General features: G+C 41.2%; 1 protein-coding gene across 1 annotated transcript in view; it reads left to right on the plus strand.

The window, feature by feature from the left end:
- Positions 1-27,903, plus strand: part of ADAMTSL1 (ADAMTS like 1) — a 268,655-nt gene that overhangs the window by 24,489 nt on the left and 216,263 nt on the right. Inside the window, exons 2-3 of the mRNA XM_084628002.1 lie at positions 552-679; positions 25,790-25,835. Of these exons, the coding sequence (XP_084484128.1) occupies positions 552-679; positions 25,790-25,835 (174 nt within the window). The remainder of the gene's footprint in view (positions 1-551; positions 680-25,789; positions 25,836-27,903) is intronic.

A 27,903-nucleotide genomic window follows, 5' to 3' on the forward strand; every position in this document is an offset into this window, starting at 1 on the left:
CATTCTTTAGGGACGGCCCAAAGTGCAATGAGCTAGTTTTTCAATGCATACTTTAGTTGTCCTACATTTGTACACATATACTTTACAAGCCCAATCACCTGCTCAGATTATGGAATTTCTCCTCGAAAAACCAATTGTCCAAATGAGCTTTGTTTTCTTCTTTTCTAGTGCAGCAAAAATATTCATATGAATAACCCCGAATTTTTTTCTTCTGCCCTACTGACAGTCCCCTTCCCCACAAGCACAGAAAATGCCCGATCTCACTGCTGTATAAAATGCTCTTTCATATTAATCCTCCCCTGTCTTGAGGCTGGGATGGAATGTGAACACTAAAACGATGAAATTAGGTACCTTAAACACCATCTACTGTGAACACCACATTAATCCCAAGCAGTTAGGAATTTCAGCAAAACAGCTTTTTGCAGGGTCTGCTAAGGCCTGCAGCAGATCTGATATGCAGAAAGGCTAAGTGAATTACAGTAAGATTTATTTAAAACAATTTTTTCTTCACTAATCTCCTAGATTATGTGGTGTTGTTTTTTCTCTTCTAGAGTTCCAGAACAGCTCGATCTGAAGAAGACCGAGATACACTGTGGGATGCCTGGGGTTCATGGAGCGAATGTTCACGCACTTGTGGAGGAGGGGCTTCCTATTCACTCAGACGCTGCCTGAGCAGCAAGTAAGTTGATAAATGCTTTTATCTTAGCAGTGGGAGAACACAACATGCTGACATGTCACAGCATAAAGAGCAGTGGATGTGCTAGATGGTGCTGAAAGTTCAGCATCAGTGGAAGAAGGTTGCATATTTGTTTTTTAACTTGGGCGACCAGCCAGCAGGTTTGATAGTCCACTAAACCATTTAAAATATGAAACCCATAGAGGAACCAAACTTTTCTGCACAGTACTGTACCCTGCCAGCTACTGAGAAGTGAAACTCCCATGCACCATCTGTGTTTGAGTGGTAATCCTTTTCACACCCACATCCTGGACTGGAGCTAATTCTTCAGGTTTAGCACCCTGAAACCTTTCACTGCATAGAGATTGTAAATGCATCACATAGACACAAAATAATATATTGGGCTGTATAAGTGAGAATGATAACAGCACTACAGATGGTATTCTTCAAATTTACCAGAGTTCCCTAAAGACAGTTCATGCAAGAAAGTCTCCTTCCATCACAGGATATGATAAAATTACCAAATAGTTCTGAAAGGCAGCATGCACCAGTAGTCAGGACACCTGGCTGAGAGATGGAAGACCTAGGTTCTATTCCTGCTATTGATATGCTGTGGGACTTTGGGGAAATCACTTAACCTATCTGTATCTCAGTTTCCCATTCTGTAAAGTGTAGATGAAAGCACTTTGTACTATTGATAAGCATTATTTCTGAAATATTTCCAGTAAGTATTATTTACATCTACTCAAGTCAATATAACCCTCATAAGCCAAGCCTATGTGATAGGTATAAATAGACATCTGCTAGAGAAGTATATGAAGAAAAACTCCAGCTGTAACTTTTGTGGCTTAAAACTTCTCTCTGACACCTTTTATATTGTAGCATATGAATATAATATAATTTTCCATCCTGCATATGTTTACTTTCACATACCAATGAAATTAAAACGTAATAAAACAAATCAAGAAAAGCATTCTCTGAACATGTTGCATAGGTCTGATATTACAACACATAACACTGCTTAGCAAAGACATGAGGTGGCATAAGACATTACATCACAAGACAAAAATAAAACATTGTGTGTTTTAGCATCAGAACTAGACAGCACAGAGACTAGAGCTGACTCTCCTGGTACCTGTAATTATAGAATCACAGAATATCAGGGTTGGAAGGGACCTCAGGAGGTCATCTAGTCCAACCCCCTGCTCAAAGCAGGACCAATCCCCAACTAAATCATCCCAGCCAGGGCTTTGTCAAGCCTGACCTTAAAAACTTCTAAGGAAGGAGATTCCACCACCTCCCTAGGTAACGCATTCCAGTGTTTCACCACCCTCCTAGTGAAAAAGTTTTTCCTAATATCCAACCTAAACCTTCCCCACTGCAACTTGAGACCATTACTCCTTGTTCTGTCATCAGCTACCACTGAGAACTGTCTAGATCCATCCTCTTTGGAACCCCCTTTCAGGTAGTTGAAAGCAGCTATCAAATCCCCCCTCATTCTTCTCTTCTGCAGACTAAACAATCCCAGTTCCCTCAGCCTCTCCTCATAAGTCATGTGTTCCAGTCCCCTAATCATTTTGTTCCCCTCTGCTGGACTCTTTCCAATTTTTTCACATCCTTCTTATAATGTGGGGCCCAAAACTGGACACAGTACTCCAGATGAGTCCTCACCAATGTCAAATAGAGGGGGACAATCACGTCCCTCGATCTGCTGGCAATGCCCCTACTTATACAGCCCAAAATGCCATTGGCCTTCTTGGCAACAAGGGCACACTGTTGACTCACATCCAGCTTCTCATCCACTGTAACCCCTAGGTCCTTTTCTGCAGAACTGCTGCCGAGCCATTCGGTTCCTAGTCTGTAGCGGTGCATGGGATTCTTCCATCCTAAGTGCAGGACTCTGCATTTGTCCTTGTTGAACCTCATCAGATTTCTTTTGGCCCAATCCTCTAATTTGTCTAGGTCCCTCTGTATCCTATCCCTACCCTCAAGTGTATCTACCACTCCTCCCTGTTTATTGTCATCTGCAAATTTGCTGAGGGTGCAGTCCATGCCACCCTCCAGATCAGTGTTTCCCAAACTTGGCACACTGCTTGTTCAGGGAAAGCCCCTGGCAGGCCAGACCGGTTTGTTTACCTGCCACATCTGCAGGTTTGGCCAATTGCGGCTCCCAGTGGCCACGGTTCAGTGTGCCCGGCTAATGGGGGCTGCAGGAAGTGGAGGGGTTCAAGGGACGTACCGGCCACCGCTTCCCGTAGCCCCCATTGGCGAGGCACAGCGAACCGCGGCCAGTGGGAGCCACGATCGGCTGAACAAACTGGCCTGGCCCGCCAGGGGCTTTCCCTGCACAAGCTGCATCCCAAGTTTGGGAAACACTGCTCCAGATCATTAATGAAGATATTGAACAAAACCGGCCCCAGGACCGACCCTTGGGGCACTCCGCTTTATACCAGCTGCCAACTAGACATGGGGCCATTGATCACTACTCGTTGACCCCAACGATCTTGACTGTTGATTACTAGGTTGATGCATAGAGTGCTCTGTTTGATAAGGGAGTGTCCCATGAAGTCAAAGAGAAAACTGTACATTTCCATTCCCTCCCTGGGTAAAAGTGCCAATGGATTGTTCTGCTTCTATACTGGGAGCCAAATTCTTGTCCCTGTGCAAAGCCACAGCTCATAGGCTTTCCTCAGGAGATCCACTCAGGAGATGTCCGGATGGGAACCTTCTCTACCCAACCATACTTCGGAGTCACAGTGACTCTCAAGCATGCAGGACATCAAGAATGCTACTGAGTCCAGCTTAAGGTAGCATCTGTTACATGCCACACGTCCCTTATGTGGGGATTGATGTCTGGCAAGAGGATCTTTGTAATGTCTGGCCTCCTGGCCACATCTGTGTCCCCCGCCCCACCCAGCTACCTTCAGTGTTGTGATAGAGGGAGGAGCAGTGATCAATGTTCCATAGTGCACAAGGGTGTGTGGAATCCACCTATGCAGCCTCCTGTCCCAGTGGGTCTGCTGCTCTTCAGGTCCTTGTGTCTACATAAGGAGAAGGGAGAAGGAAGAAGGCAGAGTCAGAGAGTGTCTATGGAATAAACTCATAAATCAGTTCCGTTTGTCTTTAATACAGTAGGTTTTCACTGCCCCGTTCATACAGAATCTATTCTTTCTGCCTTATGAAACCGGATGAGAGCTTATGTCCAATCAGAGACTGATATCTATATTTTTAATGTGGAATGCAGGGGGTTATTATGTGACCAACTTCTGCTAGCCGGTAACAATAAATTGTAAACAGTAAAATTTGACCCTGAACTAGCACCGTCATAAATGCAGAACTGTTTTTCCTTTTTTTCTGGTTTGTATGCAGTTCCAAATTTAAAAAGTGTTAAATGATTAATTTTTGTGCTGGGCAAGCATTTTACAATTTAAAAAAAAAAAGGCAGGTGGGACGTAAGGGAGGGAGGAAAGAAATACACCCAAACATTGGGGATTTTGAAATAAACCTAAATATATGACAGTTGACAACCTGGCAAGACTATATGAAGAAATACCTGACTGAATATGTGTGGAACATTGCTTAATACATTTGATCACATTTCAGAAATGTACATGCTACAGAGAACTGTACAACAAATCAAATTAAAAGGAGGAAGCTAGAAATTTTTTAACAAATTAAAAATTGGCAGGTTAGCTCAGTATTGTGGAACAAAGCAACCCACAAAGCAAACCTAAAGATTTCTTCTTCTGTGAGGAACGTTCATGGTATGTGATGGCTCCCAGAACAGCAAGGGAAAACAGAGAGGGAGCCCATCTTGTCAGCTTTGAAGCTATGCAAAAAATATTTGCTCCATTTTTAAACGAAATGCAGCTGACTAACTGAAATCAATTTCTTTCCAACCTGCAGTTGCCAATGTTCTGATTAGTATCACAGTGCTCCTGCTATTTGTTAGGTCCAGTACTGTTTTGCTGTTAAGCCTTTGTGGCAATTGTGCAAGAACGAAGTGTTAGCTTGAAATTCTGTTTTCAGATCCCTGTGGAAGACCCTAACTCTGACATTCTGATGCTCTTACATTCAGCAAACTCCAATTAAAGTCAATGTTTGCCTAAGTCAATAAAATAACATAATGGGTACGTAGGACATAATTCTCCTCTCTGAGCTGCCTGGTTTATCTCCAAACTAATATTCTGCATGTGCAGAGCTACTTTTGATACCAGTGGGATATAAATACACGTATTATAGGAGGAGCAGAATATTGGAGTTGAGTTCTGGTGTAAGGTTTTTGGTGGTTAAGTAAGATATAATTAATTAGTAATGCAGCCACTTCCTTTTGAAAATATGGTTTTAAATATAATGGCTAAATTCTGGTCTCAGTTATATGGTTACAACCCTTAGTAAAGTCAGTGGGGCTTGCACATGTGTAAATGAGAGAAGAATTTGGCCAAATGTATATTATTATATTGCATGAGCAGAAAAGAGAGGGAAAATAATATCCTCAAAAACAAAAGGGCTATGCTGTATTGCTTCTAACACTTCTTACAAAATGCAAAGGAGAAATCATGAGAAGATGTGGATTTTGAGCTCTCTGTCACCCCTTCACCCCCCCCACACACAATTGTATTTTGCATGTACAGTACATTTAAGAGGTGGGACCTAGTTGTGTGATCCTTATTTGTGTGTGTTGCAGTGGACAACCCATTGGGCTGCCAGTCGGGGGAGCTGCGTTCTAATCTTGGCTCTGCGACTTTTGGGCAAGTCGCTTTGCCTCTCTGTGTCTCTGTTTCCTCTCCCACATGTTCAGGCTTGTCTTTTAGACTATAAACTCTTCAGGGCAGGAACTGTCATACAGTGCATGTGTGGACAGTGCATAGCACAAGGGGTCCTGATCTCATCTGGGGACTACAGGAACTATTGTAATACCAATAATAATACAACTAAATTAGGAACACAGGCATTGCCAGACTGGTACAGACCCAAGGTCCCTCCAGTCCAATATACTGTCTTTGACAGTGGCCAGTGCCAGATGCTTCAGATGAAGGTGTAGGTACTCCCACATGTGATTTAATCTGCTCCATGAAGACATTGTCCTAATCCATAGTAGTTAGATGGATTTAAATCCTGAAGCATGAGGCTTTTAATCCCTTCAAATATTCTTTGTTAGTATTAAAAATTTTTATAACTTTGGATATTCATGTTCTCTGTATAAATGTCTAATACCTCTTAGTAAGATTCAAAGTTATTTGCCTCAACGATGCCCTGCAGCAGCGAGTTCCACAGTCTAATTTTATATGAAGTGAAAAAGTAGTTCTTTTTTTTTTTTCAATTTTAAATTGGCTACCTTTTCAGTTTCATTGAATGTCCCCTTATTCTTGTGTTGGGAAACAGGGAGAACAGAAGCTTCCAACCTGCCTTGTCTGTACTGCGACTTGCCATTTGATTAGTAGTTTTATCACCAAAAAATAAGACATCACAATATTAAAATCCATGAGCTATGGAGAAGGGATGACACAGTCTCTGGATCTCATTCTTGAGACTTAAGGTAAAGAGGGTAGGTAAGGCACACTGTATGCCAACAAAATGCCACAAAGTACTTAAATTGGAGTATGGTGGCACAAGGCAGCATCAGCAATGGAGACCTGATGAAGGGAGATTCCACACCCCCTGGCACTGTGGGGATGATCTTCGTGCAGTATCTCTATAGGTTTTCTTGAGAGGGAGAGGAAGATTACGCTGACACATGGCAGCCCGGGGAACGTCCAGTGGGTCCCCACATTACATGCATCCACTGATCCAACATTCACAGGTATGGGAGAGCAGCAGGTCACATCTGCTGCTCCTTCCTATGCCTTGTTGTAGCAGCCCTGGCACTGCTTTCACACAGACCAAATTTGTATTAGCTACTAAATACCATGCTTATGGGAGCCCTAGAAAGACATAGATAGACCAGATAGAAAAGCCCTTATACACTGGCTTGGCTCCATTCCCCAGGATCTAGCCCTTATTTATTGCCTACTATAGAAACTGAAGCTTTTTCAGCACCCAGCTGGAGTGAAAATAACATTATGTCCTTCAACTTTGTAACCGACAGAATAAGTGTACGTTGCAATCAAGGTAGAGAATATTCCCAGCGCATGTGTTGATGCAAGTGGATTTACACAGAAAAATAATTAGCTGGGAACTCTTTGTATATATCAAATCTGTTTTGAGTCCAACTTTCATTGGAAATATCTTACAATTGCAAAGAGCTGTCACATCAATTCTGTTAATCTAAATTCACCCCACCCTAATCCTATAAATACACAGGGAGCTCTGGAATTGTACTTCACATGTTAGCAAGTGTTGCCATAATATTAAAATTATTCTGCTGCTTCTGGTTTTGGCTGGAAGGTAAATGTGATCTCCTCTCACACACCCCCCCCCCGCAATCTTCCAGATTCTTCATGAATTTATAATAAGGAAGGAAGGAGGAGACAGCATGAAAGCTGAAACTCATGGGGCTGTAGGAATGATTTTAGGAGATAATAGGTTAATTGAAAATCCAGAGTATTTACTTAGAATGCCGAGCCATTATTGTTGCTGCTGTTTCCGGCAGAAGGATGGAACATGGGCTAGGCTGTGTGAATGTAAAGCAGAATGCTTAGTGGAATGTGAAATCCCATGGATACTGACCTGCTGAATCTGAGTTTAAGGGTCAAAATCCGTTATCATCATTCTTTCTTCTAGGAAATCCTGTATTAACTGCTTAACAGGATGGAGGTTTTCTTGACATTAGATGGGTGATATATGTGTGGTAGGGAAAGAAAGTAAACATTAACATCTTCCTGCCAAGCTCTACTCAGCAATAAAAGTAATGGGGGTGAGAAAGGGAGGGAATCCACACGAGTGAGTCACAATCCTAGCATTGTTTAGCAGCTTCATGCTGGTCCAGTCACTTGTTTGAATTCATTTTTTCCCTTATTTAAATCCTTCCCTTCCTTCCTGAGGGTGACTTCTCCTTCATAATCTGTCCAAACCACAAATCCAGCTGCAGCAGCCCCACTTGTTTTGCTGACTAAAATGGGCCTCTGAATTCAGCTGTCACTGGGGAGCAGTCCCACTCTTTTTTTCACTAGCTGTTACAAGTGGTGCAAGCTATCCATCGAGCCAGATTGGCAGATGCACATCACTCAGAGGGCTTGAAGCTAGTGACGTAGTGGGTTGGATTTTTAGGGAAGTGGATCCAGTGGCTCTGCTAAATTGGAAAGATCCTTGGTTCTACTCTAGCTTGATTCAGTCAATCAGTACAGTAACTATTGACAGACACCTTTTCTTTGTGGCATGAGAGAGGATAAGTGGCATACTTTTATGATGCCTGTATCCTGTGTAACATTTTTCCAGGACAGTGTCTAGGTGTGGATTTGTTCCACCAGATGCCATCTCTTCTTGATCGTGCAGATTATCAATTAAGGAATTAAAATAACCCAACCTCGTATAGACCTGTGATCCTGAAACTGCTGTGTGTATGGTGAACTCACGTGGTGCGCTGGCTGCTTTAAAAGGCAGTATCAGAACAAAAACCCATTATAACAACACTGATTAACATTATGAAGATGGTACACCAAGTACTTGTGAGTTTGAGATATGTTATGCTACATCGTGTTTAAGAACTGCTGCAATATATCCTTGGTTCTAAGGTCCATAGCATAGTCTACTATCACATTACTAACCTTGGTGCTCCAGCACTTTTTCCAAGCCTCAGTTTGGAATAACTGCTGAGGTCTATACTCCTGATTTGTGGATGCAATCATGGACTTAGCTGTCTCAGTAACGTCAATTGCCAGAGCACCTGCAAAAATGTAGGCCGAACTAATACTGGGCTAGAAATGCAGCCACATAAAGCTGGTGTATATTATTGATGTAAAGAATAATAATCACAAGGTGGGAGGGTGATGATGATGCTGATCTCTGAGGTGCCCTTGTATACCTTTACAATATGAGACTATACCTTGGATCATATACAATGAGTGTATTTGCATATTTGCCGCATGAAACAAATAGCATAAAAACCAAATGACAAACTGAAGATAGACAGGTTTATCTGTAATATCTTAACACAGATCACCACAAATTGTAAGAATTCTTTTGTTGTAGTGTAAAGGAAACCTTATGTTTAGGAAGATATAAAGCATGTGTCCTTCCAGTACAATGGAGATGGGTAGGGTTTTTTCTCTCTGTCCCAAGAGACTATCTACAGAACTTATTTAGTACAGAATGAAAAAATTTCTTTAGAAATAAAATTTCTATAGTTTTTTTTTTAAAGTGACCTTTAGAATTCTAAGAACATAAGAAGTTCCATATTCGATCAGAGAGTGGCCCATGTGGTCCAGTACCCTCTTGCTGACAGAGGCTAGTAACATGCTTCAAAGGAGGGTGCACACTTGCTGAACTGCTGTCAGGAAAGTCTCCTTCTTCCTCCCCTATCTAGTTAGAGGGGTGGCTTATTCCCTGAAGCATGAAGATTTATAGCCCTTCCATGACTCCTTATCGTTTTAATATTTACTGTTCTAACTCTGGATATTTCTATTATTCATTAGAAATGTTTAATTTTGTTTTGACTTCTGGTAAGCTCCTGGTGTGAATCATACCTTGTGGCAGTGAATTCCATAGGCCGAATTATGCTTTGCATGGAAAAAGATTTCCTGGTCTCAGTTTTGAACGTGACACCTTCTTTAACATGGCTGTCATTCTCTGTTAAGCTCTGCTTTATTTTTCCTTTGTGTAGTTTCCAAAAACCCAGTATGGGACTTTTCCAAGAGGGTACGCTGGATGGTAGGGCCTTCTTTGATCAGGGACCTTCTTAATGGAGCTCCTACCCTGAGGATGACATCTGGAGTCCCTGAAGGTACGTCTACACTGCAGTTAAACAGTGACTGGCTCAAATCAACTGACTTGGGCTCGTAGGGCTGTTGGGCTGTAAAATTGCAGTGTCGTTGTTTGGGCTCGGGCTGGAGCCTGAGCTCTGGGGCCCCATGAGAGGGGAGTCTACACCACAGTTTTACAGCCCCACAGCCCAAGCCCCACAACCCCAAGTCAGCTGACAAGGGCCAGCCGTGGATGTTTAATTGCAATGTAGTCATCAGTGGTTGTCTCCAGGGCTTTGTGGCTGGCTTTTCTATGTTGGTTGGCACCCTCTGAGACTCTTTTTAATCACTTATGTCATCATCTCTGCCTTTGAATTTTCTTTTCTTTTCTACATTTATGTTGGCTGGTTACATCTGGACTGGTCCCAGTTTTGTTCTAAGTCATATTTCACGGCATCCCAGTTACTGTATTTAGAGGTGGGTCCTTTTCGAAAGTAACACGTGCACACCCTAATTAAAATAAATAATTCTTCTAGTTATTATTCCCTCTGCTTCCTTTGTTACATAAAGTCACTTTTTAAATGTTCAGAGCAGAGTAGGAATGATTTTTTTAAAATAACTTTTTAAATGTTCCCTCTGTTATCACTGGATTACAAATTCCATACAGTACATAGCAGAAATGTTTATGGGGTAAAAGTGGCATTGTTATTAATAACATATGTATCCAAAAGTTTAGATACAGTGTTCTAATAAAACGCATATGATCATTAAATAGGGTCATCATAACACTTGTGGAATCACTAAGCAGCTTGTACAGGCAAAGTTATTTGATTTGGGAGAATGATTCTCACTGACACCATCATCCTAGAATAGAAACTGAGAGTGTGTGTGTGTATGTACACATAATATTGTCCTGTGGTTACAGATCTAAAATCTGCAAGAAACTCTGATATCATTATTTGGTAGAATTCACTTGGTTAATTTGAACATCCTAGCATCATTTTTGTTTTGTTTGTTTTAATCGCTGTGGGCTAAACAAGGTTTCATAGTGATTGGGAGAACTTACGTTGTTTTAATTTGATGGGGAAACATCCCCATTTTTCCATAGATGTTACAGGTTCCAACTAAGATGTCAAAAACCCCATTTTTAAATCATAGTTTTGAGTCAAAAGTCTGCAAACCCCTGTACATTTCTCATAATTTACGTGATCAGTTCCCAAATTATGATCTGTGGCATACTTGCTAATAGTCGTTGGGGAGCTGGCTGGTCAAAGGGTGTTGGCTCTCCTAATTTTCAGCTGCTGTACCACATAAAAAGTATGTAATAGTACATGAAATACTTTTCTAGTGTTACTTTTCCATGTAAGCAGTTGGTGTAGTTGCCACAGAGATGTTACATGATTGTGAATGAGAGGAGAGGAGGTCCATGTGATTGTGGATGGGAATAGAAGATGCTCCTGCAACTGCGAATGATAGGAGTGGTGTCCATAAAACAATCTGTCTACTGAGATGTAGCCCACACTATGAAAATGCTTGGGAATCCCTCATTTAGATCGTAAATATGCCTGGGTTCACCTGAAGAGTTTCTGCATGTTCATAATCCTTTCAACAAACCTGTTCTGATTTTTGAACAAAAAAGTGTGAAACCAGCCAAATTTTTTGTGTGGTTTAGAGTTTCATTGTAGATATTTTGCACAACTGTTTTATCTACAGGCAAGAAGTTATACTGTCATTCTTACACATCTAATCTGTTTGTCTCTGTAGGAGCTTTAAAGAAAGCAAGCATTATAGTACAGTCATGTAGTTCAGATCCAGATTCAAAATTAAGAACATAAGAATGGCCATAATGGGTCAGACCAAAGGTCCATCCAGCCCAGTATCCTGTCAGCCGACAGTGGCCAATGCTAGGTGCCCCACAGGGAGTGAACCTAACAGGTAACGATCTAGTGATCTCTCTCCTGCGATCCATCTCCATCCTCTGACAAACAAAGGCTAGGGACACCATTCCTTACCCATCCTGGCTAATAGCCATTAATGGACTTAACCTCCATGAATTTATCCAGTCTCTTTTAAACCCTTTTATAGTCCTAGCCTTCACAACCTCCTCAGGCAAGGAGTTCCACAGTTTGACTGTGTGCTGAGTGAAGAACAACTTCCTTTTGTTTGTTTTAAACCTGCTACCCGTTAATTTCATTTGGTGGCCCTTATTTCTTATATTATGGGAACAAGTAAATAACTTTTCTTTATTCACTTTCTCGACACCACTCATGATTTTATATACCTCTATCATATCCCCCCTTAATTTCCTCTTTTCCAAGCTGAAAAGTCCTAGCCTCTTTCATCTCTACTCATATGGGACCTGTTCCAAACCACTAATCATTTTAGTTGTCCTTTCCTGAATCTTTTCTAATGCCAGTGTATCTTTTTTGAGATGAGGGGACCACATCTGTACGCAGTATTCAAGATGTGGGCGTACCATGGATTTATATAAGGGCAATAAGATATTCTCCGTCTTATTCTCTATCCCTTTTTTAATGATTCCTAACATCCCGTTTGCTTTTCTGACTGCCGCTGCACACTGCATGGATGTCTTTAGAGAACTGTCCACGATGACTCCAAGATCTTTCTCCTGATTAGTTGTAGCTAAATTAACCCCCATCATATTGTATGTATAGGTGGGGTTATTTTTTTCCAATGTGCATTACTTTACATTTATCCACATTAAATTTCATTTGCCATTTTGTTGCCCAATCACTTAGTTTTGTGAGATCTTTTTGAAGTTCTTCACAGTCTGCTTTGGTCTTAACTATCTTGAGCAGTTTAGTATCATCTGCAAACTTAGCCACCTCGCTGTTTACCCCTTTCTCCAGATCATTTATGAATAGGTTGAATAGGTTTGGTCCTAGGACTGACCCTTGGGGGAACACCACCAGTTACCCCTCTCCATTCTGAAAATTTACCGTTTATTCCTACCCTTTGTTCCCTGTCTTTTAACCAGTTCTCAATCCATGAAAGGATCTTCCCTCTAATCCCGTGATAACTTAATTTACGTAAGAGCCTTTGGTGAGGGACCTTGTCAAAGGCTTTCTGGAAATCTAAGTACACTATGTCCACTGGATCCCCCTTGTCCACATGTTTGTTGAACCCCTCAAAGAACTCTAATAGAGTAGTAAGACATGGTATCCCTTTACAGAAACCATGTTGACTTTTGTGCAACAATTTGTTCTTTTATGTGTCTGACAATTTTATTCTTTACTGTTGTTTCAACTAATTTGCCCCTTACTGACTTAGACTTACCAGTCTGTAATTGCCAGGATCACCTCTAGAACCCTTTTTAAATATTGGCGTTACATTAGCTATCTTCCAGTCATTGGGTACAGTAGCTGATTTAAAGGACAGGTTACAAACTATAGTTAATAGTTCTGCACTTTCACATTTAAGTTCCTTCACAACTCTTGGGTGAATGCCATCTGGTCCCGGTGGCTTGTTACTGTTAAGTTTCTCAATTAATTCCAAAACCTCCTCTAGTGACACTTCAATCTGTGACAATTCCTCAGATTTGTCACCTACAAAAGACGGCTCAGGTTTGGGAGTCTCCCTAACATCCTCAGCCGTGAAAACTGAAGCAAAGAATTCACTTAGTTTCTCCACGATGGTTTTATCATCTTTAAGTGCTCCTTTTGTATCTCGATCGTCCAGGGGCCCCACTGGTTGTTTAGCAGGCTTCCTGCTTCTGATGTACTTAAAAAACATTTTGTTATTACCTTTTGAGTTTTTGGCTAGCTGTTTTTCAAACTCATTTTTTGCTTTTCTTATTACATTTTTGCATTTAATTTGCCAGTGTTTATGCTCCTTTTTATTTACCTCACTAGGATTTGACTTCCACTTTTTAAAAGATGCCTTTTTATCTCTCACTGCTTCTTTTACATGGTTGTTAAGCCACGGTGGCTCTTTTTTAGTTCTCTTACTGTGTTTTTTTTAATTTGGGGTATACATTTAAGTTGAACCTCTATTATGGTGTCTTTGAAAAGTGTCCATGCAGCTTGCAGGGATTTCACTCTAGTCACTGTACCTGTTAATTGCTGTTTAACTAACCTCCTCATTTTTGCATAGTTTCCCTTTCTGAAGTTAAATGCCACAGTGTTGGGCTGTTGAGGTGTTCTTCCCACCACAGGAATGTTAAATGTTGTTATCTTATGGTCAGTATTTCCAAACGGTCCTGTCATAGTTACTTCTTGGACCAGATCCTGCGCTCCACTCAGGACTAGATCGAGGGTTGCCTCTCCCCTGGTGGGTTCCTGTACCAGCTGCTCCAAGAAGCAGTCATTTAAAATACCAAGAAATTTGTCTGCATTTCGTCCTGAGGTGACCTGTACCCAGTCAGTATGGGGATATTTGAAATCCCCCAATATTATTGAGGTTTTTTATTTTGATAGCCTCTCTAATCTCCCTTAGCATTTCGTCGTCACTATCACTGTCCTGGTCCGGTGGTTGATAATAAATGACTACTGTTATATTCTTATTAGAGCATGGAATTACTATCCATAGAGAGTCTATGGAATGTGTGGATTCATTTGAGATTTTTATTTCATTTGATTCTACATTTTCTTTCACATAGAGTGCCACTCCCCATATCCCCCCGCACGACCTGTTCTGTCCTTCTCATATATTTTGTACCCTGGAATGATTGTGTCCGATTGATTGTCATCACTCCACCAGGTTTCTGTGATGCCTATTATATCAATATCCTCCTTTAACACAAGGCACTCTAGTTCACCCATCTTATTATTTAGACTTCTAGCATTTGTGTACAAGCACTTTAAAAACTTGTCACTGTTTATTTGTCTGCCCTTTTCTGATGTGTCAGATTCTTTATGTGAATGTTTCTCATCTGATTTGGCACATACTGTATTCTCTTCCATCCCCTCCTCCTGACTAAAACCTAGAGAATCTCTATCAATAGACTCTCCTCTAAGAGAAGTCTCTGTCCGATCCACGTGTGCCTCTGCAGCAATCGGCTTTCCCCATCTCTTAGTTTAAAAACTGCTCTGCAACCTTTTTAATGTGAAGTGCCAGCAGCCTGGATCCCCTCTGGTTTAGGTGGAGCCCATCCTTCCTGTATAGGCTCCCCCATCCCAAAAGTTTCCCCAGTTCCTAATAAATCTAAACCCCTCCTCTCTACACCATTGTCTCATCTACACATTGAGACTCTGAAGCTCTGCCTGCCTCCCTGGCCCTGCGCATGGAACTGGAAGCATTTCTGAGAATGCCACCATAGAGGTCCTGGATTTCAGTCTCTTTCCTGGCAGCCTAAATTTGGTCTCCAGGACGTCTCTCCTACCCTTCCCTATGTCATTGGTACCTACATGTACCACGACCACCGGTTCCTCCCCAGCGCTACAAATAAGTCTATCTAGATGCCTTGAGAGATCTGCAACCTTCACACCAGGCAGGCAAGTCACCATACGGTTCTCCTGGTCATCACAAATCCAGCTATCTATGTTTCTAATGATTAAATCTCCCATTACTAACACCTGCATTTTCCTAATGGCTGGAGTTCCCTCCCCCAGAGAGGTAACCTCAGTGAGAGAGGATACCCCAACATCATCTGGAAGGAGGATCCCAACTATAGGAAGGTTTCCCTCTGTTCCTGTTGACTGCTCTCCTTCTCTGGGCCTTTCATCCTCCTCAACAGCTCAGGGGCTGTCTGACCAGAGGTGGGACAAATCTACAGTGTCCTGGAAAACCTCCTCAACATACCCTTCTGCCTCCCTTAGCTCCTCCAGTTCCGCCACCCTGGCCTCCAAAGCCCGTACACAGTGGTCTCTGAGGGCCAGGAGCTCCTTGTACCAAATGCACACATACGCCACCCGCCCACAGGGCAGGTAATCATACATGCTTCACTAAGTGCAATAAACAGGATAGCTCCCACTCTGCTGCTGGGCTTCTGCCTGCATTTTCTCCTACAGTTACCTAGGTTAATGATAGGGTTTTTGTTTAAATCAAGAAATTTTGATTATAGTTTAGTGTAAAGGTTTGAAAGAAGTGTACCTCACCCCTTCCCACTCCCCTTCCAGACTCCCTCTCGAAACTCCCTGTTAGCGGCCCCTGGTCACTTGCTCACTGCTTTATAAAGCCCTGGCCTCCTTGATAGCCCCACCCCCTGACTAAGGCCCAGCCAATGAACAAAGGCGTCTAGATTTCAAACCTTGTTTAGAAGCTCAAAGCTTCCAACTGCCGGCCACAGCACACGATCCTTCAAACAAACAAACACAGACAGACAGCCAAACACAAGCTCAGCACACAGCACGTAACCCCCAAACACAAACACACACTACAGACAGCCACTTACCCCAAGGGTCCTGCTCCTCCTTCACCTGGAGAACTCCCTCTCGAAACTCCCTGTTAGCGGCCCCTGTGTTTTAGAGTCTAGGATTTAGTTTGGTCCATTGGGACCAGCCACAAAATTTGGATCTAGATCGGAGATTTTACTGAGGTCAGGCATATGGTCAGATCTGGGATTTTATTATTCTGAGTCCCAAAGATGTTCTAGATGCTTTTGGCTCAGACCCATCTCTGTGCTACAGTAGGCCAGGTTATATTCATTTAGGTTTCCAAGAGTAACCTCTAGTACTGTACTTGCTTTCCATTGGAGTGATGGAGAAAGCTGTGATTGTTTTTTTACTGAAAAACATTTATTTTAGTTCTAACCCTTTCATTCTCTGCCTCTCTTGGCTAGTGAGCAACTGCAAAAATATTTGCAAATGTAATGAGCTTTGTGTGTATATACACTATGCACTGTATGTGTATTTTATTGATAAGTCTAAAGCCAAAGGCATTGTTTTAAACTATTCTCAGGGAAAGCAAAGATACTGTAGTGACGAACGAACCAGAGAGAGACTAAATATATGAAAATAAACAGAAGTCTAAAAGCAATCTGGCCAATTGTGGACACTTTTTTTTTCCTTTTTAGCCATCTGTATTAGTCTCTAACTTTCTCCCAAGTTTTATTGTTGCCAATTTAGTTAGGCAGACTAGAGATGTCTTACTGAAGATAATTACTATAGTCTAACATTCACTGTTCAGATAGCTAGTAAGACAGCAAAGGGAGTTGTTGAAAGTAGAAACTGGCACATATGGGGGGGAAAAAGCAAAACACTATGGTCTAGAGCATTATGGGACCAAACCCCACATCCGGACACGAGTGTGGTGTATATATTAGAATTTGAACTAGGATTCAAATTTTGCAACTAACCTTTATTTCAGTAATGGGCCAAATGAAACTCTGGGATCTCAACCCTCCTTGCCCGCAAATATCAGGGTGTTTGAAATATGGATCCAAATTGTGTCCCCAACCCATCCCTGATTTTGACACTTCAAAGAGATAGCAACATCCACTGTGCTGACTGCCATGTCATTCATTGTCTCCAGTAGGTTCTTTCTGCAACTGTTGCTGAAATCAGTGGGAGTCCTGGTGCAAATCTTCTCATGATTAGATTTTTAGGGTGAGATGTTCAAATGTACAGTGTTGGTCTAACTTTGCTCCTGTTGCAGTCCATAGTAAAACCCCCATTGAGTTCATTGGGAGTGGAGTTAAACCTATGCTCTCAGTTTTGAAAATTCCACTTTGAGTTATAAAGTAGAGACAGGCAAGACCCAGACATGGCTTTGGTTTTGTGAAGTCCAGTAACTCATGTTAAGATTATAGAAAACCAAAACTAATGTGATTAGGGTCTCAGACCCATTTTTCTCAAAACCAAGGGTGTGATTTGGGTTTTGCCAGACCTCATTGGTCAAGAATTTGGTTAGCCAAATTGTGATTCTGGCTGGTATTGACCAGGATCTTTGTTTGTCTGAATTCTCAAAGCTCAAAGGGAGGTTAGATAAATGATTAGGGTTTTAACACATGTCTAGCATCTTCAGGTAATGCAGTTTATTTAAGCATTATCTTCATCACTTTCTTTTGGTTGAACAGAGTAAAGTAATAGCAATTTTAGTTCCCTTTCCTCTGCTCAGCAGCATTGCGTATGTGCTCCCATTTTCATATGCTGTTCCACTGGTGACTAAAATGTGTCTGCTTTTTAAGGGAAGATGCAGTGATCATGCCTATAATGTTGCCTTGAATTTGAGGGGTGTATATACCCCAGAATGTAATCAAGCTAGTTGCAACCATATTTGTGCACTCAGCCACTATAAAGTAATGAAATAAAACGCTACATAGTTAAGGGTTAATTTTAAAACAGGCCTTCAGAAGCAAGGCCATAACTACTGGCAGTTTTGCTAATCAGAATGGGAGAAGGGGGAAAAAGTAAATAACTAAAAATGAAAAAAAATGTAAATAAACAGCCTTACGTCTTAAACGTCTGATATTAAAAGTTAAGTTAAAAAAACTTGATAATTTTATAGGGGGTCATTATAACCTATGTGTTTTGTAAAGTTATAAAAAGATTAAATAAAAAAGTATACTTTGAAACCGTCCTCTGGAGCTATCATGGGAAAGATGTTTTTCCTGACATTTTTACTCCCCAGCAAGGAGGCGTTTGGCCAGCACTGACGCGTTGTTAATTACTCAGTACCATCTCAGAATATAGGTAAATATCTGGGATGCTCTAAATCTATTATTATAGATTTGTGTCTGTGTGCACTTAAATCTAATAAACTGCAGTTTTAAGTAAAGCACGCTTACCTGCATAAATCTTATCAAATGGAATTGCTGTGTTCCCATTCATTTATTCCTGACACCACCTGGAGTAAAATAGTTAAGTTGCCCCTGCTGTGGGTTCTGAAAACCCTGCGTAACAATAAGATATTAAACTATTAAAGTTCACTAATTTTTATACCTGACTGTTGATCAGGCTCTCCACTGAGCAGAGTTGTCAAAAAAAAAATCAAATTTTGATAAAAGTTGCCTTCAGAATTCAAAAGATGAAAACTTTTGCAAACATTTTTTTTTCTTTTTCAATCAGTTCTACAAGTAGTTATATCCAAGTCAGTGGTTCTGTGGCTGGTGGTCCTGTGAAGAGACGGTTGGTCAACATGGGGCTGGTTCTCCTCCATGGTGCCACTGAGGAGGATTTAAAAACAGCTAAAAATGAGCTAGCGGTATTACTTTTCCATAGAAACAATTGCTGTAGTTGCTGTAGGAATGCTCTGTGTTCGGGAGGGGTCGGGCATGACATAAGCCACAAGATTATTGCTAAAGTGTGGGCCCGACTGAAAAACTTCGAGAACCTCTGATCTAAGTCAGTCAGCTCCTATCTATGAAAGGACATACACCAGGGAAGAGATATTTTCCTTGCATTAATATCAAATTTTAAAAAGACCCTCAGTGTCTGAAAAACAGATTGTTTATATGCGCAATTGAGATTTTCAAACACTCACAAGGTCTCAAGGTGTTTGCATCCTCATTTTGGTTCAGGCCATTTAGTTAAAGTAATTTATTTCTTTTTACTCTGTATAACAATGTGTCCCTTGTTATAGTACAGAGTCTTATTTTGCATTCAGTGATATTGGGGTCAATCCAGAGTAATTCAGTAAACTTCAGTAGATTTACATCAGTGTAACACAGAGCAGAATTTGGCATGGAGTCACCCTTTTAAACCCATATTTATTGCCCTCACACACAGGGCCAGTGTTTGTTTCATTTTAATTATGATTAATTAGTTACACCAGAAATGCTGATTCCCTAAAATTGAGATTGTCGGAAATGTTATTTATGCCCAGGTATTAATCTCTAATTATTTTAAGTCTCCTGCATTACTACTTCTAGGCTTGCTCTCACTTCTGGTCATTATCGTACTCCGCGTCCCACATGTGGGCCTTTGGCAACCTGAGACGTATGACTTGTGTTTTGATTTTCCTAGCCAGTTCGCTGACTGCAGTGAGTGAAGTTGGCATTTTGCCTTCTGGTTGTTTATTTTGTTACTGTTACAGAAAGTTATTCATAAGATGTATTTCTAAATTTGCCAGGGCATTTTGGCTTGTCTATCCCTGCCCACTTTTCTTGTCTTAAAATTAACTATTCCCATTACAAAAAGAAAAGGAGTACTTGTGGCACCTTAGAGACTAACCAATTTATTTGAACATAAGCTTTCGTGAGCTACAGCTCACTTCATCGGATGTTGCATCCGATAAAGTGAGCTGTAGTTCACAAAAGCTTATGCTCAAATAAATTGGTTAGTCTCTAAGGTGCCACAAGTACTCCTTTTCTTTTTTGCGAATACAGACTAACACGGCTGTTACTCTGAAACCTATTCCCATTACATTTCTGATGTTTCATGGGACAAGGTGTGGGAGTCTAGCAGAAGCATTAGTCTTCTAAACTTAAAAGAGCTAAATTTTCTAAAATCTGCAACGCTAAGTTGCATGTGAAAACCACAGGGCAGCTCAGTGGCAACATAACAATGGGAAATTGTAAATTCTTTGGACAATTTCTCATTTTGAGCATGTTAATGGCATGTTTTGCACACACAATATAGGCACACCTCACCAGGTTATTTTAAAAAAAACAAATTTTTTGCCTTGATTTTCAGCGCTTGGGCCTGCCCCCTCACTATGTTTCATGACTAGGAAAAAGAATATAAGAGAAATGAGCCACTCGTTTTGTTTCCTTACTCCTTGCTGAGAGAAGTGGGACACAGCAAAGGAAATGAGCTTCTGCTGTCTTTCCATACCTCTTCCCCAGGGGAAAGACATGGCTATAACTTGAGTTCTCTTCCCCAGGGGTATCATTCTTACTGATAGACCCTTTTTTGTTAGCACTATCTTGCGGTTTGGGGTCCCAGTTAGATACCACCTTGTTCTGAAGACTTGGAACAGGACAGAAGTTTCCTTTGCAGTCCTGCCTCGCACCAGCAAGGGCCACTGCCACTCTCAAGTGTGTTCTATAGGCTGCAGAAGCTGCCTGTTTTTCTAGTCCTCACTGGCTTCTGCTACCTTCTTGCCACGTGCCTCACTGCTACAATCATGTGGGATCCATAGCAGGGGAGAATGCTCTGGTAGCTGTCCTGGGTGGCAGGAGAGGTGAAAAAGGATCAGAGACACAGGAAGCAGCAAAGAATAGGGGATGAACACAAAACGGGGAAAGAGAAGAACTGTACATGGAAGAAGAGCGGGAAATCTGTGGGAGAGGGAAAAAGGAAAGTGAAGGTGTGGGAAGGGTGAGAGATGGGGAACTTCAGAAACGGGGAGAGGACAGGATACCAGGGAACAGTTTAAACAAGGGTAGTCAGGGCCTCACTGTGGGGAAAGAGAGGGCTGAAGTGTTGCCCATATGTGGTGCAAAGGGCATGCCTAACATCTACCCCTCCAGGGGTAAGGAAGGAGGTAGCCTGCTCAAACTTCCCTGAAATCCCAGAGGACATAGGACCTTACCAGACATCTCCCTAGGCAACACGGGCAAGGGGTAAGGAAGGTGGGGGGAGGTGTATGCAAATAAAGGAGAATGAGAACAATCTAAAAACAAAATCCATTTTCAGACCCCAGTGCTGGATATTCATATAAAAATAAAATTAATATTCCCATCACTGACTGGAGCTTAGTGGCCCAGACCCCCAGCATATGTGGCAATTTGTTTCTGGAAAAAAACATTTCAAATGTTGGCAACTCTGGGGGAAGGGACACTTCCATAGGCTCTGGTGTCATACCGTCTCGGCGAATCTTAGTGTCACCCTTGCTAGATACAAGGAAAAGGGGCCCACTGCAGCACTGGAAGAAGGGCTGTTGTACTACATGACCCACTGAAAGGTTTCTAAATCCAGCTAAGCACAAGGAGCACCATATCCACCTCCATTGTGAACATTAGGGGACTTTGAACCAAGCCCCCATGCAGACAGGAATCTGTAGAGAAAAAGAAAAAGTGAGGTTTCTTTTTTTTGTGGGAAAATGTTCTAAGAAAATATGGTAAGAAAGCTTTGGCATTGTTTACTTTAAATAGGGGTGGATATTTTAACACATTTGAAGTTGTTAGTATTCCTTTAAAAGTCTGCTTGTTCAAATCCAAGCAGCCTGGGTTTTTTCCTCCATATTTGCATATTAATACAACCTGCAAGTTGATTTGCATATCAAGCCACACCCTCCAACATGCCCCCTCCTTTGTAAAATCCACTACAACTTGTGCCTGATAGCGAGGGTGACCAGATGTCCTGATTTTATAGGGACAGTCCTGATTCTGGGGTCTTTTTCTTTTATAATCTCCTATTACCCACCACCCCCGTCCTGATTTTTTACATTTGCTGTCTGGTTCCTACTGATAGCAGCCCCAGTTGTACAGATGCACACTTTGTGGATCATCATTGCTCTCAAACATGCCTTCTCAGAGAACAAAAGGGTATGATTAGAAATACTAGAATGTTCACCAAGTTTCAGGAGATAGCTGCAGTTACCCATAATAAATCCTATTTTGATGGAAGTAAGGGTCTGATCTTGCACCACAGTGGTTAATAATGCTTTTACCATCCATGGGAGCAGGATTAGACCACAACTCTGCATTTAGCTCTTCCTGGCGATAAGGTGTTTTTGCAGCACATACCGTTCTTTTGGACACTTTTCTGAAAAAATACAATGATTTGGAGGTCTCAAAGACTTCAGAGGAATGTACAACCTCTTTCAACATCCATCAACAGAGGGCAGCCTTCTGCTGCATGTATTGTCTTAGATAGTCAGGTCTGGCCAAGGAGCGCACAGTGCAGTTCAAGAGGAGAGGTGTAACAGTAGCCTTTGCACTTTCCGGATATGGGGCTAGACTCTCAGTGTAATATTTATGCTAATAGTCATTGGAGCATAAGGATTTCTCAGCCACACCTCTTTGTCAGCAGGGGCTAAGGGAATGGCAGGAGAGTCAAGACACTGCTACATAGGTTCTGTGCCACCAGAGGTTTCCTCCTAGTCTAGGAGGATGCTTCCAATCCCACCATGCCAGCTTTCAAGCAGTTTTGGGTTTGGATGTACTGCAAAGCAGCCACAGTGCAGCACAGCATCTAGACAGGGTGAAAAACAGTTGAGGAAATTATATAAATGTTAGTGTTGTGCAAACAGTTTCTATCAAACTAAATTAAATACTCATGGTGCCCTATTTTAAATGCTGAGATATTCCGAGACATAACTTCGTGTTTAAAGTACAGAGGTTACTAGCATTGTCTTTTTCAGGTTTGAGGTTCCCTAAGCCCACACCATTTTGAATAAAATTTTAATGACTACAGAGGTCTCTCTCATTTTTAAGATTATCTGGTACTTTGTCCTGTATAGCTCAGTAATCTTAGCAGCCTTGCAAAGGTGCCAGGAAAAAGCACCAGCCCAGACAAAAATCTACCTGCCTGCTCTTGATCATGATGAGTGGTGATAATGAAGAAAGGTGCTGTAGTCACACAGAAGAAAAATTACATACTCTGGGCAAGTGGATAATTAGGATTTTGCAAGACCGACTCCTAGTTTTCCTGAGTCATAGTGGCTCTAGTTCCATGCAGATCTGCACACTTGTTCAGAACAAGCACAGCTGCCAGCCAAAGGAGTGAAAGTGGAAGGAAAAAATGGCTGGGGGTGGGGCAGTTGGCTAATCAAAGTACAGTACTTTGTTTTTCCACCAAATACAGGGAATGAATATGAGTGTTAGTCTTGATTTTTAGATCAGACAATACGAAAAAACAGAGATCCAACCTTGGGAAGGCTTCTGTCAAAGAAGTTTACATTTCCATGGTTGTTCATCAGTTCTGAGGTTTATAAATTATAGTAATTGAAGCTGCAATAACAGCAGGTCTGTGTGAGGTAGAGATTTTTGATGGTTTGCATGGCATTAATGAATGAGGTATGTATCAGGCCTGCCAAATGAATTGCTCTGATATGATTGATGAGAGTTTTTGCTGCAAAGCCTGCACTGAGTTTGCCTATACGCTGCCTTATATGCTCGTCATTTATGCTTTCAGAAAGGGGTGTGACTGGAGTAGGAAAAAAAAGTGACTTTACACGGAGCAAAAGTTCTAAAATCTGCCTTGTAAACCAAGTAAGGGAGTCTTCTGACTCATTCTTCCCTCACTTTTATTGATAGTGCAGTTTAACTAGTATACGGCCCTATACTAGAAAAAAAAATTACCAGTATAGCTAGGTCAGTTAGAGTTGTGGTTTTTTACTAATATATCAGAATGAGCGCTAGTGTGGACACAGATCTGCCAGTAGAAAGATATTCCCATATGGCTTATTTTGCTTCCCAAACCAGAATAAGCTAAACCTGTATAAGTACTTTTATACTAATACACTGTGCTCAGACCTGGCAAGTTGTACTGCTTTAAATATACTGTTATATAAATTAAATGTATATTTAAAGCAGGATAGCTTTTTATGTGTAGACTAGCCCTACGAGGAGAACTAGGTCCTTAACTTGTATATCGAAATGGTCAGACTTTTCTCTGAATTAATTTTCTTGCACCATGAAAGCATTGCACCAGCAGTGCTACGGTTATGGTTCACACAGCGTTTTCCTACATATTAATTACTTGAGAACTTATTACCTTTGGGCTGAAATTTCTCACGCTCATTCTCATCCCAGAAGACTGAATGGGTATTTTTTCTCCATTCCTTAGCACCTGGGGCAGTTATTTATACAGTGTAAAGCTCCCATTCCGATCTGGTAGCATTTTGTACTCATTTAAGTGTAAATGGCTACACATAGTGCAAGGCAGCAGAGCATTAAGCCTTGTGAGTTTCCTGGTTTGTTTGAGTAGGTTGAAGAAAACCTATATGGTGACTTTAGAGTTAACTCAGAATGGAAAAAGTTTTTCAATCATTTAATAATTAAAAAAAAAACCTCAAAATCAGGCAGATACTGTCCTGGCACTTGGATAATTCAAAAATGGTTTGGGTTTAAAACTTTTGACTTGGCAGGCTTGTAATCCTCAAGGAATGCATGCTTTGCTCAATCAGAGAAATTAAAAATGAAGGGAATTCCGTTCTGGTGTAGATGAAGAACAATGTAAGGGCCAAGTTCTCCATTCTGTTTTTCACTGAGAACCTCTGCTGAATATTTTGAATAGAGCTCCGTGAAATTTTTCAACCCAAACGTTTTTTTGGGCAAAAATGCAGATTCAACATAATTGAACTATTTTGCAAATTTGTGTCTGTTTCACTCAATTGTTTTGGTCAGAAAATACCTTTTACAAATTCTCCCAATATCAAAATGCTTTGTTTCAACATTTTCTTAAACAAAACATAATGACTTTGCTGGTTTCAAATGATTTTTGTTTCAAAATGTCCTTTAAGTTTATTTTAAAAATTCAAAACATTTGAAAATCAGGGGAAAAATCAAAGTGAAACATTTTGATTTTGTTGAAATTAAATATTTTGATTTTTCCAGAACCCAAAAAATCCCTTATTTTCAGAGCTCCAATTCTGAACTCCTGCAGCCTATGAAACTCCCCTTGAGGTCAGTGAGCTGGGATGTGTGTTCTGGAGCCACACTTCTGAAAAGACATCCGGATCTGGAGTTGTCTTCTGCACACACACACAAGGCCCTGCTAGTGTGGTTCTGCTGTGTGGGAGGAAAAAGAAAGATTTAGCAAAGTCCATATAAGGGGTGCGGAGTCCCTAAGCTCCATAGGGCCCAGTGGCTCTGCAGCACAGATTTGGGAGTAGAGTGGGGCTGGGGGATCTGTTTTTACACAGTGATCCTCTTGCCCTCCCAGGTAAGATGTGAGGCAAGCACTGAGGAGGTTGTACGGTTCTACTGCTGCCCTGTGGCTTAGTGAAAGGATTCCTTTCCTCCTAGCCCATGAGGAATACCCCCTCATGCAGTCTGGCTGCCAGGGCTATGCGTCAGTGTTAGGATTTGGGCTGAAGTGGGGCTGAAATATAGTTATGCAGCCAGATGCACGCTGCTGCAAGGACGTTTATGCATTCTTGGGAGGTGTGAAAAATTACTGATGAAATTCAGGGATAGGCTTCAAGCTCAGTTTCTGATGCTGCATTTCTTTACTTTGTTTACATAGTTGATGCACTTCTTCAGGAAACCCACTCTACATCAGGAGAGAGTTTTTTAGGGAAGGAATGGGGAAAAGAAACTAATGCTAGGAATATCAATGCTAGGAGTAACAAATAAGCAATTGCTTTCAAGAAACAGTTATGCCTCAGTTTCCCCATCTGTCAAATAGGCATTATGATCCTTACTCTCTTTTGTAAAAAGTGCTTTGAGATCTATGGATGAAAAGTTGCAATATACAGTAAACACTAAGTATTGTTGTGGTATTAAGTTATTAATGCGTGGGGGTATTTTTCTTTTTGGACACAGGAGCTGTGAAGGGCGAAATATTAGATACAGAACATGCAGCAATGTGGTAAGTGAACCTTACTTATGATGGTAATACTAATAAAATGTATTTGTAATTAATATAATTATGTAAAATAAGTAAATAATAAAAAATTGGATGGTAGCACTAATAATGTAATTATTTAAATAATATGGGTGCCTTGGGAATACTGTTATGTACCTCGCCATTTCTAGAGCTAATTTGGAGGGTATGGAGCAGGCGTGGTAGAACCATGATACTAGCATTGTTCCAGCCATGATTATTTACTTCCTTTATAAACTGGACCAAACCCATAAAGCGTGGAGAAGTGGATTCACTGTTCTGTATAGCTAGTTCGGTGGAGGCAAGGGCCTGGTCCTGTTCTAGTCCTTACTTTGGTAAAACTCTTACTGACCTCAGTAGGAGATTTGTCTGGCTGCAGGACTGAGCTCTGCAGGACTGACTTCCACAGAGAATGGGAGGAAGGTGGTGGCTGAAGAGAAATATGTGTCTGTGTGTCGCTCTCTCATTCTTCTGTTCCTCCCTAGGGTTGAAATCTGTTTTGAACATTTTATTAGGATGTTTTGCGATGGTCCCTTGCATTCACCTATTATCTTTTGCCATTGTCTGCCATTCTAAAGGTTTTCAGCTATACCTGGTGGTGAAATGCAGTTTTCAATACAATAAAATAAGCATCTCTAACTTCTCCTCTCGGCAGAACAAAGAGCTGTTTACACTGGTGGACTATAATGTGGAAAGTCTTGTATTATGCTAAAAATTGTAAAAATTCCCAGATTACATGGGTCAGCAAGAATTTCACTGGTAAAAATCTAAATTAAAGCCAGTCATGCATTCGGTCAAATTTTCACACCTCACAGGGCCAGATGGAGAGGCCTCTCAATGGGAGCTATGTCTCAGAAACAGCAGGGTAAAAAACTGAGTAAATTACTCTGGATTTGGCTCATGTTTTTCACAGAGCACAATTCAAAGAATTGGTCATTTCTGCACAGCTCTAGCATCACCATGCAGAGAGAATTATTGTCCCTTTGACTTTCACTTCTGCTTCAGTCAAAAATTGTGCTACTCCGGGAGGTTTTCTTTGGGTCACTGAAATCTTCCTTCAGTCTAGACATGTGCTGCACTAACTGACAACAACTTGAGTCCTCAGTAAATAAGCCTGCCTGCTGCTTCATGGGCTGTTTTCCAACTGTGAGGCACTTTCACTACACCAGGACTGAGGAGAGCAGGAAGGTTAATTTGTGTCAGTCAAGCCACATAGCTGTAGCTCCACGGAATATGACATGGAACAAAGGGAAGAGACACTGTTGAGGCTGATAGGCCTAAAATTAGACCCACCGGCTTTAGTTTGGTTTTGAAGTGCATGCATATCGTGTCAGCCCTCCTCCCTGCCTGGTTGGCTCCTGTAAGCAGAGAGAGAAGTGAAATGTACAAGGATCCTGCTCTGCATGGGTTTGCTGTTGCTGGATCACCCTTCTGAGAAGCTGTGATTTCATGTAGATTATAACCCTGTGTTTTGGAGTTGCTGAGCTGATTTTCCAAGACACAGGGTTTTTGGTTTTTTGTAAATGTTATTTTTAGGTTAGGTTCAGTTTTGGGCCTGTGGACCTGGATGGTTTCTCTTTAGAATAAAAGCTCCTGTAGTTTTGCCTAGAAGAAATATCTTGACTTACCTAATACTTAACAATATTGGCTCCAAACTTCTGATCACGTTAGTAATGTAAAATTCACTTGATTATCCAACATCAATTAGCCAAAACTTAAACTCCTGGTGTGAAATCCAGACCCTACTGAAGTCAATGAGAGTTTTGCTTTTGATTTTGATAGGGCCTGGATCTCACCCCTACTGTGTGACTCTAACATGAACTTATTCTGAAGAAGGTGCAATGCTGAATGTTGCTCCATTGTTCACTTATTGTCAATAAATAGATAGTGCAAGCACTGCAAAAACCTATTTGAAATAAACCTAATTAGACCTTCTAGATTCAGACCTTAGTGTACTCAGACCTCCACTGTGCATGCTTTTGGTCATCTGGATGGTCCTAGCATCTGACTGGAATGCTTAGCATACTTGATTAACAAGAAACAGTTTCCAGAT

This window comes from Lepidochelys olivacea, assembly GCF_965140295.1.
Source record: "Lepidochelys olivacea isolate rLepOli2 genome assembly, chromosome: 5".
Lineage (NCBI taxonomy): Eukaryota > Metazoa > Chordata > Testudines > Cheloniidae > Lepidochelys > Lepidochelys olivacea.